At 53.2% G+C, this 14,669-nt stretch overlaps 2 protein-coding genes across 2 annotated transcripts in view; both read left to right on the top strand.

Annotated features, from left to right (window-relative positions):
- Positions 1-8,632, top strand: part of ZNF862 (zinc finger protein 862) — a 30,654-nt gene extending 22,022 nt beyond the window's left edge. Inside the window, exons 6-8 of the mRNA XM_010843859.1 lie at positions 3,324-3,431; positions 4,699-6,813; positions 8,434-8,632. Coding sequence (XP_010842161.1) covers positions 3,324-3,431; positions 4,699-6,813; positions 8,434-8,621 — 2,411 coding nt within the window. The 3' untranslated portion in view covers positions 8,622-8,632. The remainder of the gene's footprint in view (positions 1-3,323; positions 3,432-4,698; positions 6,814-8,433) is intronic.
- A 2,929-nt stretch (positions 8,633-11,561) lies between these two features.
- Positions 11,562-14,669, top strand: part of ATP6V0E2 (ATPase, H+ transporting V0 subunit e2) — a 4,905-nt gene continuing 1,797 nt past the window's right edge. Inside the window, exons 1-3 of the mRNA XM_010843881.1 lie at positions 11,562-11,782; positions 13,202-13,249; positions 14,635-14,669. Of these exons, the coding sequence (XP_010842183.1) occupies positions 11,679-11,782; positions 13,202-13,249; positions 14,635-14,669 (187 nt within the window). The 5' untranslated portion in view covers positions 11,562-11,678. The remainder of the gene's footprint in view (positions 11,783-13,201; positions 13,250-14,634) is intronic.

The following is a 14,669-nucleotide window of genomic DNA, read 5'->3' as shown; positions in this document are numbered from 1 at the left end:
TGAATTTTTTCTTATTTTTAATTTTTTTAGTTTTCTGTGCTATCACCACTTCTTCTCAAGTTCTCCCTGGAATTATACAGCTCCTCAAAGAATTTCTTCCACATGATCGAACATCCTGTGACTTATCTCACTTTTTTTCTGGAGATGTCTATCACTGAGTCTTCCGTCCCTCTGCTCTGCCTAAGCTAGTTATTCTTTAGGCCTGCTGCCTATCTGTGGCCTTGGACTTTCTTTTGTCTCTCTCCTATTTCCCAGATCTATTGTTTCTTTTAGGTTTACGTCTTCATTTTATTGGAGCACATCCTTCAGTAACTTTCTAAGAAAGGGTTCATGGGAGGAAATATTTTAGAGTCTGTATGTCTAAAAATGCCCTTATTCTGCTCTCACAATTGATAACTTAGTTTGGGTATAGAGTTCCAGGTTGGAGATGATTATCTTCAGAATTTTGAAAGCACTGCTTTTAGGTTTTACAGGTCCTGTTGAGAAGTCTAATTATATTTTTATTCCTAAATCTTTGAACACTGCCTGTTTTTCCACTCTTAAAGGTTTTAAGATCTGTCCCAGTGTTTTGAAGTACTTAGTGCTTAATGATATAAATGTTTTTTCATCATCTTTTGTTCTAGGTATCTGGTGCTTCCCTTCCATGTGGAAACATACTTTCCAGTTTGAGGAAACATTTTTGTATTATTTCTTCCTTCCTATTTTTTCTTTCTCCCAAGTCCTATTAGTTAGATATTAGACTTTCTAAATCGAGTCCCTGGTTTTGTTTTACTTTTTACTTTTTTTCCTGTTTTCTGCTTCTGTGTTTTTTCTTCGACTTTCCTAGAGATTTCCTCCATTTTATTTTCTAACAATTCTATTTAATTTTTAAAAATTTCTTCTATCATATTTTTAATCTCAGAGTCTTCATTGCTCTTTTCATGGATAACTATTATGACTTTTCTTGGTGGGAATATTCTCCTTTTTAGGGGAGGGATTGAAATTTTGTTTTGCTTCTATCTCTAGTTCCTTCCATTCTTTTTCCTTCTTGTTTCATGTTCACAGTTTGTCTTGAATAAATATCTTTAGGTTCATTCATATTTAAGAATAAAGCCTTAAAAACTGACTGGAATCTCTGTGTGCATGGCTGGGACTCAAGGGGTAGGTTATGAAAGGTTGCTGCTAAGCCGTGAAAGACGCTGGATTCTTGGCCTCTGGAGGAGAGGATTTCAGTCCAGGGCCAGTGATGAGGCTTAATTGCTCAGAGCTTTTGTGTAATAAAGTTTTATTAAAGTATAAAAGAGATAGAGAAAGCTTCTGACATGGACATCAGAAGGGAGCAGAAAGAGTGCCCACCTGCTAGTCTTTTGCAAGCTGTTTTATGTCTGTTAGAAAGCTATTAATCAGATAAGAGAGACACTTCAAGGCTGAGGGAGTTTCACCAGGCCCCTCTTCCACAATATGCATTTTTGAGATAGGATGGCCCCCAGCCATAAAACAATTGATATGAAATCAGCCCAAGGTTTGAGAAAAGAAAAAAAGTTAGGTGGAACCATTTTGAAGAAAGGCAAATTCCAAAGCCAATACATAGTTTCATTAACATAGCTTAAGAAAAATATTTCCATAAGAAAAATGCATTGGTTAGCTCAAGGTTTGAGAAAAGTTAAGTTCAGGTGGGACCAGGTGTCGTCATGGCAACACGGAATTTTAAGAAAGATCGCCTTTTAATTTTGTATAGAGAAGGAAAAAAATCTGACCCTTGTAGTTTGTTTCCTCCTGCCGCTTAAGGGAGAGATAAGAAATGTCTGACACTTGCAGCCTATTTCCTCCATTTGGAGACCCCTGGCCTTCCTGCCTGTTAACCTCTCAGTTACATTCACTGTAGGGTGACCATCTGTGAACCTGGATGTTTCACTGAAACACCTTCCAAAGGCTGGATCCGTAGGTATTTTGGTGAGGGGGGCTGGGGAGGGGCAGGTCTGTTTCTCTAAAGAAAACTTGTGGTCTCCTGCATGGCTGTATGCCAGGCTGGTGTTTCTGAGCCCTGGAATACAACTTCTGGTCTGTAGGCTGTCTTCATCTATTTGCATTGCAGTGGTTCTCCTTCATCTTTCACTCACCCCACCATCCCAGGGCCTAGAACCTTTCTGGTTAAGTTTTTCTGTGGACTAATCTCTCTTCTCTCCGAGGGAGGGTGGTGGTATTTTCCGGTTTCCTGGACTAGGTGAGAGGAGCTGGACTTGAACAGGTCTCTTCTTGGCCACCACCTTTTGCTGTGCCTGGTGCCTCCAGGTCCTGGCTCTTGTGGGGACTCTGAGGTCAGCCTCACTTTTTTCTCCTTGTTATCCCCTCTGCTGGTGTTTGGTGTTCAGCTCTGTCAGTTCTTCTCTTTTATCTCCTTTCCTTCTAAAGATGCATTAACATTTCTAGTGCAGTGTCTCTCTTGGGCGTATGCTTCTTTTTACTGCTATTATTCATTTGCCCTCATTTAAGAGATGTTTTAAGAAGGATATGTGTTCAGTCTACCACAGATTAATAATCTATTATATTTTCATTAGTAATAATATGTGGGTACACACACACACACATGAACATATAAATATATCCCAATGATCTGAAGATGAATAGTGAAAATAGTCTCCCTTTACCTTGTTTTTCAGTCCCTCAACAGAAATGCCCACAGTTACCAGTTGCTTGCATATGTCTTTCCAAAAAAGTTTATACACCCATTCACATTGATACATAAAAAGCATGTAAGTAGAGATGATGGATTTTATTTTAAATCAAGAGAGAAATTTTTTCACATACCCCTGAAGACTATTTATGTTTTCAGTAAAGGGCAGTACTTAACCCAAAGACATGAATCTCTTTGAGGCGGATTTCAGGGCCCACTGCTGGTGTAGACACAGCGTTAGGGGCCTTTCAAGTGCCCCGTGTAGTAGCCACCTGCACCAAGGCCAGCCATGGGTGTCTCTGAGAAGCACGTACAGGGGACAGTTGTTGGTGACCCTCTCCCACTTCTTGTGTGACTTTATCTTCCCTGTCTTCTTTACTTTTGGCCTCTGTATTTCTTCCTGTTTTCACCCTTTCCCCTCTAGATGTATGTAGCTGACTCATGGCTTCCATGTCTGGCCCATGGAGCTAAGGGATACCCCTAATCTGGCTGCCTTTTTTGGCTTTTAAGAATCAATTGGAACCCTAGACAGGTATGCTTTCATCGCACCCCTAGTTGAATAGATTTTATCAGGAAATACACCCAAGGCCTCCCCAGGTCTTTTGCGTGGGTTGCTTGACTTGATAGTCCAGGGCCGTGACGTCACTATGACTCTTTGTCCCTGAAACAGGGCCTGCTGCTGCCAAACCAGACCTGATCTCAAAACTGGAGCGGAGAGCTGCACCCTGGATCAGGGACCCACATGGGCCAAAGTTGGGGAAAGGCCGTCCTCCTCCAGGTGGGTCTTGATCTGCCAAGCACTTGAATTGTCTGTCCAGGGGCCAGGCAGCTACAGGATGTCACACAGTGTCAGTTCAGCCACACTCGTGTGACTCTATTGTGCACGGGGCCCTATGTTAGGCCCTGGGTAGAAAAACATGAATATGAAACTAACCCTGCCTTCAGAGCATAGAATAGTCTGAGAAACTGGGACTGTTTGGGAAAAGTAAGGAGCTTTGATGAGTGGAGGTGAAACCAGGATGGTGTGGTAGAGCTGATGGGGGAGATACGTGGTGGACACTGGTCACGAGGAGCCATGTGACCCACAGGCCGTGAGCCTCGCCTCCCTCTCCCTACTCCTCTGTGTTTAGCGTCAACACTGCTGGTCTGTGGGAGTTAGCAGGTCTGCATATGTCCGTCAGTAACTTATTGGCCCCTAGCTATTGTGTTGGAGAAGGCAATGGAACCCCACTCCAGTACTCTTGCCTGGAAAATCCCATGGACGGAGGAGCCTGGTAGGCTGCAGTCCATGGGGTCGCTAAGAGTCGGACATGACTGAGCGACTTCACTTTCACTTTTCACTTTCATGCATTGGAGAAGGAAATGGCAACCCACTCCAGTGTTCTTGCCTGGAGAATCCCAGGGATGGCAGAGCCTGGTGGGCTGCCGTCTATGTGGTCACATAGAGTCGGACACGACTGAAGTGACTTAGCAGCAGCAGCTACTGTGTAAACCTCCATGCCCCCTTTGTTTCTCAGGCTAATAAGAAGACTTATGGATGTTTGCCCTCATTTCTTTATGGTGCCTCGAAAGAGGATTAAGACCATCCAACAGCATCTACGGCCAAGGTGGTTAATTAAGCTTATGAGCATCTGATGTCACGTGATCCCAGGGTAGCTGTGTGGGTAGAGAAGGGGCGGCTGGCTGAAGCAACCATGAGGATTAGCACATAACCCGTGGGGAGCCAGACTGGCTTTCAGAGAAAATAATGGGAAAGGGTTTCAAGAGAAGCCACTCCTGGGAAGATCCCCTGGAGAAGGGGACAGCTACCCACTCCAGTATTCTGGCCTGGAGAATTCCATGGACTGTATAGTCCATGGGGTTGCAAAGAGTCCAACACGACTGAGCAACGTTTCACTTTTCACTTTCTGATTTCTAGAAAGGTGGAGCCCATCCATCTTCTCTGCTTTGCATAAGGGGTTCTTACTGAATTGGGGTGTCTTAGCTGATAGGAGGCTGCAGAGTCCTGGGCAGCAAAACCAAGCACAGTCTGATTTGCCCCAAAGGGAAAAAGAAGACGGTGGCCGTTAGAGAGGCGCACATACAGGCTTCGGCTGTAGAGTCCTCGTGGCTTCCAGTTCCTTCTGTGGAGACGTGTACCTCCTACTGCAGGCCCCGCCTTTGTGAACTGGAGGCAGATGGACAGGCGAAAATCAAGAGGACTTACAGACCCCGCTCAATTCAGAGGTCGTGGTTTGGGCAGTTCCCGTGGTTAGTGATGGACCCCAAAGAGACCAAGCTTTTCTGCTCAGCTTGCAAAGAAAGGCCTAGTCTCCATGACAGATCATCCCGGCTGGTCCGCGGCTACACAGGCCCTTTCAAAGTGGAGACTTTAAAGTACCACGAAGTCAGCAAAGCACACAAGCTCTGTGTCAACACCGTGGAAGTCAGGGAGGACACCCCACAGGCCGCCGCAGTCCCCGAGATCTCCAGTGACCTGATGGCCAACATGGAGCACTTTTTTCACGCCGCCTACTCAATCGCGTACCACTCAAGGCCCCTGAACGACTTCGAGAAGATCCTGCAGCTCCTCCAGAGCACGGGGACCATGATTTTGGGCAAGTACCGAAACCGTACCGCCTGCACGCAGTTCATCAAGCACATCTCCGAGACTCTGAAGAAGGAGATCTTGGAGGACGTGCGCAACTCCCCGTGCCTGAGCGTGCTGCTGGACGGCGCCACGGACGCCTCCGACCAGTCCTGTGTGGGCATCTACCTGCGCTATTTGAAGGGGACGGAGATGAAGGAGTCTTACCTCACGCTGGCCCCCCTCCACAGCGAGACGGCCGACGGATACTTCGAGACAATCATCTCGGCTCTGGACGAACTGGACATCCCCTTCCGGAAGCCGGGCTGGGTGGTGGGCCTGGGAACTGACGGCTCCGCCCCGCTGCGCTGCGGGGGCGGCCTGGTGGAGAAGCTCCAGGAGATCCTGCCCCAGCTGCTGCCAGTGCACTGCGTGGCCCACCGGCTCCCCCTGGCCGTGGTCGACGCCTGCGGGGGCATCGGCCTGGTCAAGAAGTGTGACCGGCACATCCGAACCGTCTTCAAGTTCTACCAGTCCTCCAACAAGAGGCTGAATGAGCTGCAGGAAGGCGCGGCTCCCCTGGAGCAGGAAATGGTCCGCCTGAAGGACCTGAATGCCGTCAGGTGGGTGGCCAGCGAGAGGCGCACACTGAACGCGCTCACCCTGAGCTGGCCCGCCCTGGCCAGGCACCTCCAGAGCGTGGCGGACGCGGGTGGGCAGGTTGGGCACAGGGCCCAAGGCATGCTGAAGCTGATGAAGGGCTTCCATTTCCTCAAGTTCTGCCACTTCCTCTTGGACTTCCTGAGCCTCTACCGGCCTTTGTCCGAGGTATGCCAGAAGGAGATCGTGCTGATCACCGAGGTGAACGCCGCGCTGGGGCGGGCCTACGTGGCACTGGAGACCCTCCGTCACCGGGCAGGCCCCAAAGAGGAAGAGTTCAATGCTGGCTTCAGGGACGGGCGGCTCCACGGCATCGTGCTGGAGAGGACTGAAACTTCAGAACAGTGGTTCCAGGCAGACAGGGAGAGAGTGGTCCTGACGGGGATCGAATACCTCCAGCGCAGGTTTGACGCTGACCGTCCCCCGCAGCTCAGGAACATGGAGGTGTTTGACACCAAGGCCTGGCCAAGTGGGATGGCCCTGGCCAGTTTCGGGAATGACGACATCCTGACCCTGGCCAGGTATTTTGAGCTCTCACTCCCCCCAGGATACAGCGAGGAGGCTCTGCTGGAGGAGTGGCTGGGCCTGAAGGCCATGGCCCAGAACCTGCCCTTCTCCATGCTGTGCAAGCACGCGCTGGCCCAGCACCGCCGCTTCCCCCTGCTCAGCCGGCTCCTGGCCCTGGTGGTCTGCGTGCCTGTCTCCACCTCCTGCTGTGAGCGCGGATTCAGTGCCATGAACCGGATCAGGACCGATGAGAGGACCAAGCTCTCCAATGAGGTGATCAACATGCTTATGATGACGGCCGTGAATGGTGTGGCGGTCACAGAGTATGACCCCCAGCCGGCCATCCAGCACTGGTACCTGACCTCCTCAGGCCGGCGGTTCAGCCACGTCTACACCTGTGCCCCGGTGCTGTCCCGCTCCCACGCAAGTAAGTATGCACAGCAGAGCTCCTAGACGCAGGGACGCCAAAGAGGAGAACCTCAGCTTCCCAGCCCCGCCCTGAGCTGACAGCCTGGTAGATTCCGCTCAAGTCAGCTGTTACCACAGGCTTGCTCTAAGGGGTCACGTGCTTAACTGTTTGCTAGACCGGTGGGTGCTCAGGATAGGTCACCTTTATAATTCAGCTAGACAGGCTGGGCGCCCACACTGCAGGCTGCAGGGCGCAGCGCTAAGAGCAGGAAGTTCCAGAGCCAGGCTGCCCAGGTTCAAGTTCTAGTCGTGCCGCTAACTAGCATGTGACCTCGGGCAACTTAATCTCTCTGTACTTTGGTTTTTCATCTGTAAAGTGAATTAATGACTCTGGGAGATGGGAAGGGACAGGGAAGCCTAGAGTGCTGCAGTCCATGGGGTTGGGAAGAGTTGTTTACAACTTGGTGACTGAACAACAACAACAAAGGTGCTTAGAACAGTGTCTGGCGAGTAATACCCATGGTGTCCGTTAAAGGTTCAGCTATGACCAGGACTAACTCGAGGACTGGATGAGTGAGGGCAGGGACACCACCTTGTCATGGGCTGTGGGGACCCTGTTTGCAGCAGGAAGAGGTCAGTGCAGGTCAGAGGGGCTGTGAGGACTGTGCTGCGTGGAGGAGAAGGTTAGAGGTTTCAGGCAGGGGAGGGGTCCATGAGGAGAGCCTCTCAACTCGCTTGGAGGGCTGGGCCGGGACTAGGTTTGAGGGAAGTGATATTATCCTGGAGACCCAGTTACTGAAAGTCTTAAGCAAGAAATTTTCCTCTTTTCAAGTAGTCACTGAACAAAGAAAACCAGAGCTTCTCCAGGCTGTGCACGGGTCTCCGTCCTGTTGCTTCCACTCTCATTCTGTCTCGGGGTCTGTGGTCATCAGCAGTGGACTGGCCTCAGGGTTGACAGGCTCCACGGGTAGCAGGGTGGCCCTGGGCCTGCTGCTGGGCGGTGGGTGCAGGGAGGTGGGTGGCAGAAATGGGGAGAAGGAAAGAGGGTGCTTCTGAGATAGGGTCCTTCACCCAGCATCTGTTGAATGAGTTGCTCTTTGAGCCTGGCCCCCAGAGGTGGAGGAGAAGTTGCCCTCATCCATGCCCTTCTGCAGGTTGTAATCACAGGGCAATGGGACTGTACCTCTGAAGCAAACAGAGAACCCAGCCAGATTTTATATAACAAAGCCTTCCTCCCCAGGCAGTTTCTCAGCCTTGGCACTGTGGACATTCGGGGCCAGATAGTTTTTTGTTGTGGGGGCCCGTCCTGTGCTCAGCCAACCCCGGCTTGCCCACTACACACCCACTGGTTACCAGCAGCACCTTCCGGGTTGTAGGAATTGGAAATGTCTCCCTCCAGACTCTGCCTAGGGTCCCCTGGGGGCAGAATCACCCCATGAGCTCCGCTGCCCTCGGGTGGAAGAGTCCGCAGAGTGGGACTCACTTGAGCCCTGGAGAGCAGTCCTTGTCTGCCTCCAGTCTGTTCTGCTGGGGGTTACTCTCCCAGCCTCCCTTGGGTGCAGCTGGATGTGGGGGGGATGGATGATCACCTGAACTGTTGTCTCCTGCTCACTGTGGCTTCTCTTTCCTCCCACACGAGGGGCAGGGCTCAGGAAGAAGACTGGTGCACTCTGCAGGGAGGAGCCCACCGCCTGGAAGCCGCCTGGCCCGTCCTGCAGGGAACCAGTGGAGGTCCTGACGGCCTGCGTCTTGGAGCCTCCTGAGAGGCTCCCGTGTCCCCTCCTTGGCCAGGAGGCCCCAGGCTGTCCTGCTAAAGCACTCCTGTAGTAGGAGCAGGAATCTGACGAGTTCATTCCTTGGAGCCCCATGCTGCCCTGGCCTTGTGATCGTGGTGACAGGCCCTTGGATTCGAGGCCACCCGAGTCTTCATTGGGTGGGACGCTAAGCACTGGGAGGTGGGCAGTGACAAGGCAGTTAAAGCCACACCCCGGGGAGGCCGGGGGTCAGGAGGTGCACGGCCTGTTTCCCGGGGCCCTTCTCCAGGCCCAGGGGGACCTCACAGCACTTAAATTTGCATAGAGATTCTATCTCAAGCTCACTTTCAAGATGCTTCAGTACGTAATCCCATCATGAAATCCTCAGCTTCTGGTGGCAAGAAGACTTTTCTGAAGTGGGAATGACAGCTGGGGGAAGGGCGTGAAGGAGCACTCCGGCCCCTGGGTAGTTGGGGAGCATCCAGGGGGCCACCCACAGCCTGAGGCATGAGGTGAGGGCAGGGGGTGAGCAGGACTAGGGCCGGCCTGGCTCTGGGCTATGTCCCCCTGGCTCCATAGCAGAAGCAGGGAAGTCTCAACACACAGGAGACCTGCCTCAGAGGCTGTCTCTGCCTCGTCTCGGGGCCTGCCTCTAGGATGCAGCAAGCAGAATCCCTGCACCCTGAGCAACCAACAGCTCCTAGACGGGAGGAGTGTCTCCCTGGAGGGGCCTGGCGCTTCCCACCAGTCCAGCCTCTGTGTCATGCCAAGCCCTGGATTTCTGCGGAGCAGAGCGTATGGATGAGTTTGCACTTGGGGGGCTTGGGATCCAGCCCCAGCTCTGCTTCAGGCAGTGGGTCAACCATGATGGCCCCCTTCCTGTCTCCTGTGCCTTCACGTCCCTCTACGTGAAACGGCAGCAGAGAAGCCAAGTGCCTGTTAGTGCCCGGCCTCCGCGGGACTGCTGGCTGACACCTCCTCTGTGGGCAAAGACGGGCCTCAGGAGGCAGAGTGGACTTGGCTGTCATCAGCTCTTGTCCCTGTCCCTTGCTGCCCATGTCCTTATTGTGGGAGGAGGTGCCCTCAGCATAATGGTCTAGTCCATTCTTCCCAGAGGTGCTCTGGGGACCAGCCTGGGAATCAATAGGGGTGTTGGTTTAAATGTTTCAACGCAGACCCACCTGATCAGCTCCCCGGGACTGTTTCCCACAGGCCCCCCAGGAACTTTGCGGGCTCACTGAAGCCTGAGAAGACCACCCCGGCAGCACAGAGGGTGTCCCACACGATTCGGTTCCCCTTGCCTCTCCCCGTCTCCCTTTCCACCAGGAAGTAGGGCATGTTTCCTTCCAGGGCAGCTGCTCTGGGGAGGCCTAGGCTGCTTGACTGGCCAAGTACGACGTGGTGTCTGCCTCCTGCCTTCCTTCCCACAGGTGGGAAACCAGGGGAGCTTGGAGGGAAGGCTTCTGCCTTTCTCTGGCTTTAGACAGGCAAGATGTAGCGCTCCATCCTGGCTTGCTGCTGGGCCCCAGGTGGGGTCCCTGCTCTGTGCTTCAGGCCCAAGCAATCTGACCCTTGAGCAGACCCTGGAAGGGTGCTGAGAGCCCCTGAGATGTTGGTACCGAGTGCCTCATGGGCAGAACCTATGGTTCCCAGTGTTCCTGACTCTGCCTTACTGCCATCACTTTCCTGTTTTCTTCAGCTTTGAGCCAAGAATTTTGTTCTCGCTTCCTGCCTTTTAACCTTTGGCAGTCTCCAGCGCTGTGTCCTGGGGGCTGAGCTGTACCGTGGGCCCTTGGAGCTCTGGCCTGGCCACTGTCCACACAGCCAAGATGGAGCCCAGGCCTCCCGACCCATTCACATGGGGCTCTACAGGGAGTTGAGGGATCCGCCCTTGGCCAGTTGCCGAGGGTATGAATTGGCGGGGTGGAAGAGAGAAGGGCCCTTTCAAGTGGGGGTTTTATAGCTCCCACCATTGGGATTCCCATTGAATGACATTCCCGCAGCATCCTCCCCGTGGCAGCTGCCATTCTTTAAGACTCCTCAGAGCAAGAGACTAGTCCTGCCAGCCCCACTGTGCGTTAGCGCCACTGCACAAACCCCATGTGAGGCGGAGGCCCACCAGAGCCGCCCCTGCCCCTCCACACCTGTGCTCTCAGGAAGCCTCCAGTGCCAGCTGTGAGAAACTTGGGCCCCTTGGGCAGGGGGACTACTGAAAATGCTGTTTATCATGGGAAGTTACGCTGCCCAGTTCCTCAAGGAGCACAGCCATGCTCTGGCTCCCCTCTGTTAGCTCATGGAAAAGAGGACGCTGGCCATTTTGGGGAGGACCCCAGGGCCGAAGCATGGCGAGACCCCCCCAACCCCTACCCTTGCCCAGGCTGGCTCCTGCGTTTTGTTTCAAGAGTCTGGCAGCCTTCAGACCCCAGGGCCTGGAGACCCCACTGTTAAGAGAGCCTGCCTACTTTTTCCTGGAGAAAACAAGCTGAAGGGCGCTGGGAATGGAAGGAGCGAGCGCTCTGTCTTTGGCCAGAGCCCTAGCCCTGCCTCCACTCTCGTTCCCGCCTGTGGTCTCCATAGCGATGCAGAGAGGGCTGACAAGCTCAGTGACCAGCGGTATAACCGACAACGTGAGTTCAATAGCCATAGAGACCAGGCAGGAGCTGGGGGCCGGCCCCCGCCCTCGCCAGACGCGGAGGAGGTCAGCTCCTCCAGACCTTTTCCTTCCCTCAAACCCACGTTGAGTTCCTAGGGTGCTAAGGACCAGGTGATGATGGGCCTGTTCCCTCCATCCAGGGGTCCGTCTGCCGAGGTCCACTTCTCTGGTTTCAAAGATGTGCAAAACACGGTTTAAGAGAACCATGTTCGATTCTCAACCTTTGTGCTATCCAAATAAAGCATAGCTTTTCCCCATATGTGCCTCTATCCCGTAAATCCTATAGGAAACCGGCTGGGCGGATCAAAGTTCCCCTCCGTCCCGAGTGTCTAGCTGCCGCGCATGCGCGAGCGGGGCGGCAGAACGCGCTCTTTCGCGGCGGCAGGGTCCTGCTGCGCATGCTCGGAGTCCCCTGCCCGGCCGTGACAGGTACCCAGCGGAGCATCCGCAGCTCTGACCCGCATCCCGCACCTGGCCATGACGGCGCACTCCTTCGCCCTCCCGGTCGTCATCTTCACCACGTTCTGGGGCCTCATCGGCATCGCTGGGCCCTGGTTCGTACCCAAAGGACCCAATCGCGGGTAAGGATCGCGCGCGGCCCAGCCTCCCTGGGGACCCCTCTGCGCCTGGGCCCACCCCTCCTCCGGCGCGAGGCGGCAGCGGGGCAGCGGGCACTGGTCCCGGCGCGCGGCGCCCCAGTCCTCCTCCCGGGTCCGCGCTGGGCCGCGTACAACCGGGAACAGGCGGGCTGTCGGGTCCAAAGGGCAGAGAAGGTCGTGCTGTCGAAAGGAGGAGACAGCCAAGCCCGCGCCGCCCCCTGCCCCCGCGCCTGGGAAGGTAAAGTCTGGTGAGCCACTGATGCAGCTTGTCCATTCCTGCCCAGCTGTGACCTTGAGCGTCCCTCACCCCTTCAAGCCTCACTTTCTTCTTGGGTCACTGGGGGTGATGATGACTCCTGCCTTTTAAGGCTGCTCTGAGGATTACACAAAATAATGTATATAAAACTGTTAGTTGTGCATGGCACATGCTGTATGGAATAATTTTTAGCCAGTGTCAATATTTCTTGGGGGCTCCCAGCAGGTTTCTATACCTGTTGCACCACTCACGGGTTTTTGCTTCATAGTCTCTTCAGCAGTGATGGGCCCTCACCCTTTGATGACAAGTTCCTCAAGGTGGAAGACTGCCTTTTCACCACTGTAGACCCCAGTGCCCAGCTCGGGACTGGCCCATGGTGCTTGGTAATGTTGAGAGAATGGATCAGATGCTGATGTGTCTGGCACCAACCTCAAGCAGAGGTCATAGGGCCTGGTTTGGGTTAGGGTTAGCCTCAGCCTGAGGCTGCATATGGATGTTGCCTCTGTTTTTCAAGATTCTCGGGGCTGAGGTCCCATGGCCTCACCTTGTAAACCGTTTTAGTGCATCAACTCTCCTACACACTGGTGAGTTTTTTCTTCTAACTGAAGTCTCTCCTGCTGCATTTAAAGCCTCTGTTTCCAGTCTTGGAGTGGGACTCAAGGCAAAAAGTCCCTATTCTCAGCGTAACTGCTTACTCTGCCTCAGAGATGACCCTCGGTCTCCTTGCTTCTTGCTCTGTCTTCTGTCTTCCTTCCCTTTGCCCAGTGAATTTTGGATCCCGGAGACCACTCCACGGTGGGTGGCTGCAAATGCAGCTGTGTGCAGTGTCGTTCTCCAACATGACTCCTCTACGATGGAGAAACAGTGGGTGATGGAGAAGGGAGATAGGTGAAGGGAAAGATTGATAATGTAAGTTGGATGTGGTCAAGGTTGGCTTCCCCAAGAGGTGACACTTAGAGTTTTTCTTTTCCATCTAGCAATTCTTACCCAAGTAGATCTCAGCCTCCTTGTGTTCAGGTGGCATCAAGAAGGCCAGAGGGAAAGGGGTTGGCACCAGGAGCTCTTTCTCTGGCCTTGGCCTTGGCCAGGCCAGATGGAGGGTGCTGCTTCCATCCATCCTGACCTGACATCCTCTTCCATTGCAGAGTGATCATCACTATGCTGGTGGCCACTGCTGTCTGCTGTTACCTCTTGTAAGTACTGCTCTCCCAGCTCCTAGTCCGCGGGGGCCCTTGTCCTCCCTTCTTTCCTCCTCTCCCAGCCCTGTTCTCGCCTCTGTCCTGGTACCGACACATTCAGCTCTTGAAAGGCTGAGTCTGTAAACCACAGAAGAAGAGGGGTTTGGAGTAGCAAAGAGAGCGACGGGCTGGGAGTTATGAACTCTGGGTTCTGGTTCTGAGTGTATCATCTGGACAAGCTCTGCCATGTCCATGGGCTGCAGTTGTCTAATCTGTGACACGAGTGAGTGGGGCCCACTCGGTGCCTGTTGTCCCCGATGGGCATCAGAATCCCCTGGAGAGATTGTAAAACACAGGTTTCAGGGTTCCACCTTGGACTCACTACATCATAGTTCTCACAGTCTGCACGTGGGAATCTGTATTTTTATTTAAAATTTATTTATTTGTCTGCATCAGGTCTTAGTTGCAGCACACAGGGTCTTTTGTTGTGGCATGAGGGGATTAGTTGCCCCACATGTGGGATCTTAGTTCCCCAACCAGGGATTGAACTCACATCCCTAGCACTGGAAGGCAGATTCTTAACCAGTGGACCACCAGGGAAGTCCCTCCAGGAATCTGTACTTTTAATGCATGCCCCTGAGTGCTTGTGATGCTGACTATTTAGAACCACTGGGTGAACAGTGGTCTTCAAACTTGGCAAAGTCAGTACATATAGAATACTGTCCTATATTCCAAGTCCTGGGATACAGAACACATACCAAGAGATGGGAGTGCCTGGACCATGTGAGGGGGTCAATTTCCACATCAGTAGGGTCTAGGTGTTCTCTTTCTGTAAGTGCCTTTCATGGTAGCCCCTCCCCTTTTACAAAAGAGACACTCCACCATTGCTCCCCAGTTCTATGTCAGCCTGCTCCATGTTTAAATCTCCCTGGCTGCCAAACTGACGAATAAGTCCAAGCTCTGGTTTTGAGGGAGGCCTCTCTCATGAGCAGTTGGTGGTGGCGGTTTACTCGCTCAGTGGTATCGGACTCTTGCGACCCCATGGACTTAGCCCACCAGGCTCCTCTGTCCATGGGATTCTCCAGGTAGTTAAGCCATCTTAAGTCAGAATGGCTTCCCTCTGTGCCCCTGGGGGCCGTCTTACCTCTTCTCTAACACCCTGAGTCCAGCCCCAACACAGGGATCTTATAAATCTACAAAACAAGTCACCAAACCTAAACCCAAACCCACGTGCCCTGACTGAGCCCCGGAGCTGGCTGCAGTGCGGATGTCTCCAAGGGACCCTTCCCTCTCTGGAAGCCAGACCATCCATGCGCTGGGTGGGTCATGTGACCACTGGCGTGACGCACAGTGGAGTTCCCGGTGCCCTGGGCTCACCCGCGCTGTGCTGTCCCTGGCAGCTGGCTCATTGCCATCTTGGCTCAGCTGAATCCCC

This window comes from Bison bison, unplaced genomic scaffold (assembly GCF_000754665.1).
Source record: "Bison bison bison isolate TAMUID 2011002044 unplaced genomic scaffold, Bison_UMD1.0 scf7180017864191, whole genome shotgun sequence".
Classification (NCBI taxonomy): Eukaryota; Metazoa; Chordata; class Mammalia; order Artiodactyla; family Bovidae; genus Bison; species Bison bison.
The sequence above is the reverse complement of the archived record's forward strand: the minus strand, read 5'-3'. Positions and strand labels throughout refer to the sequence as shown.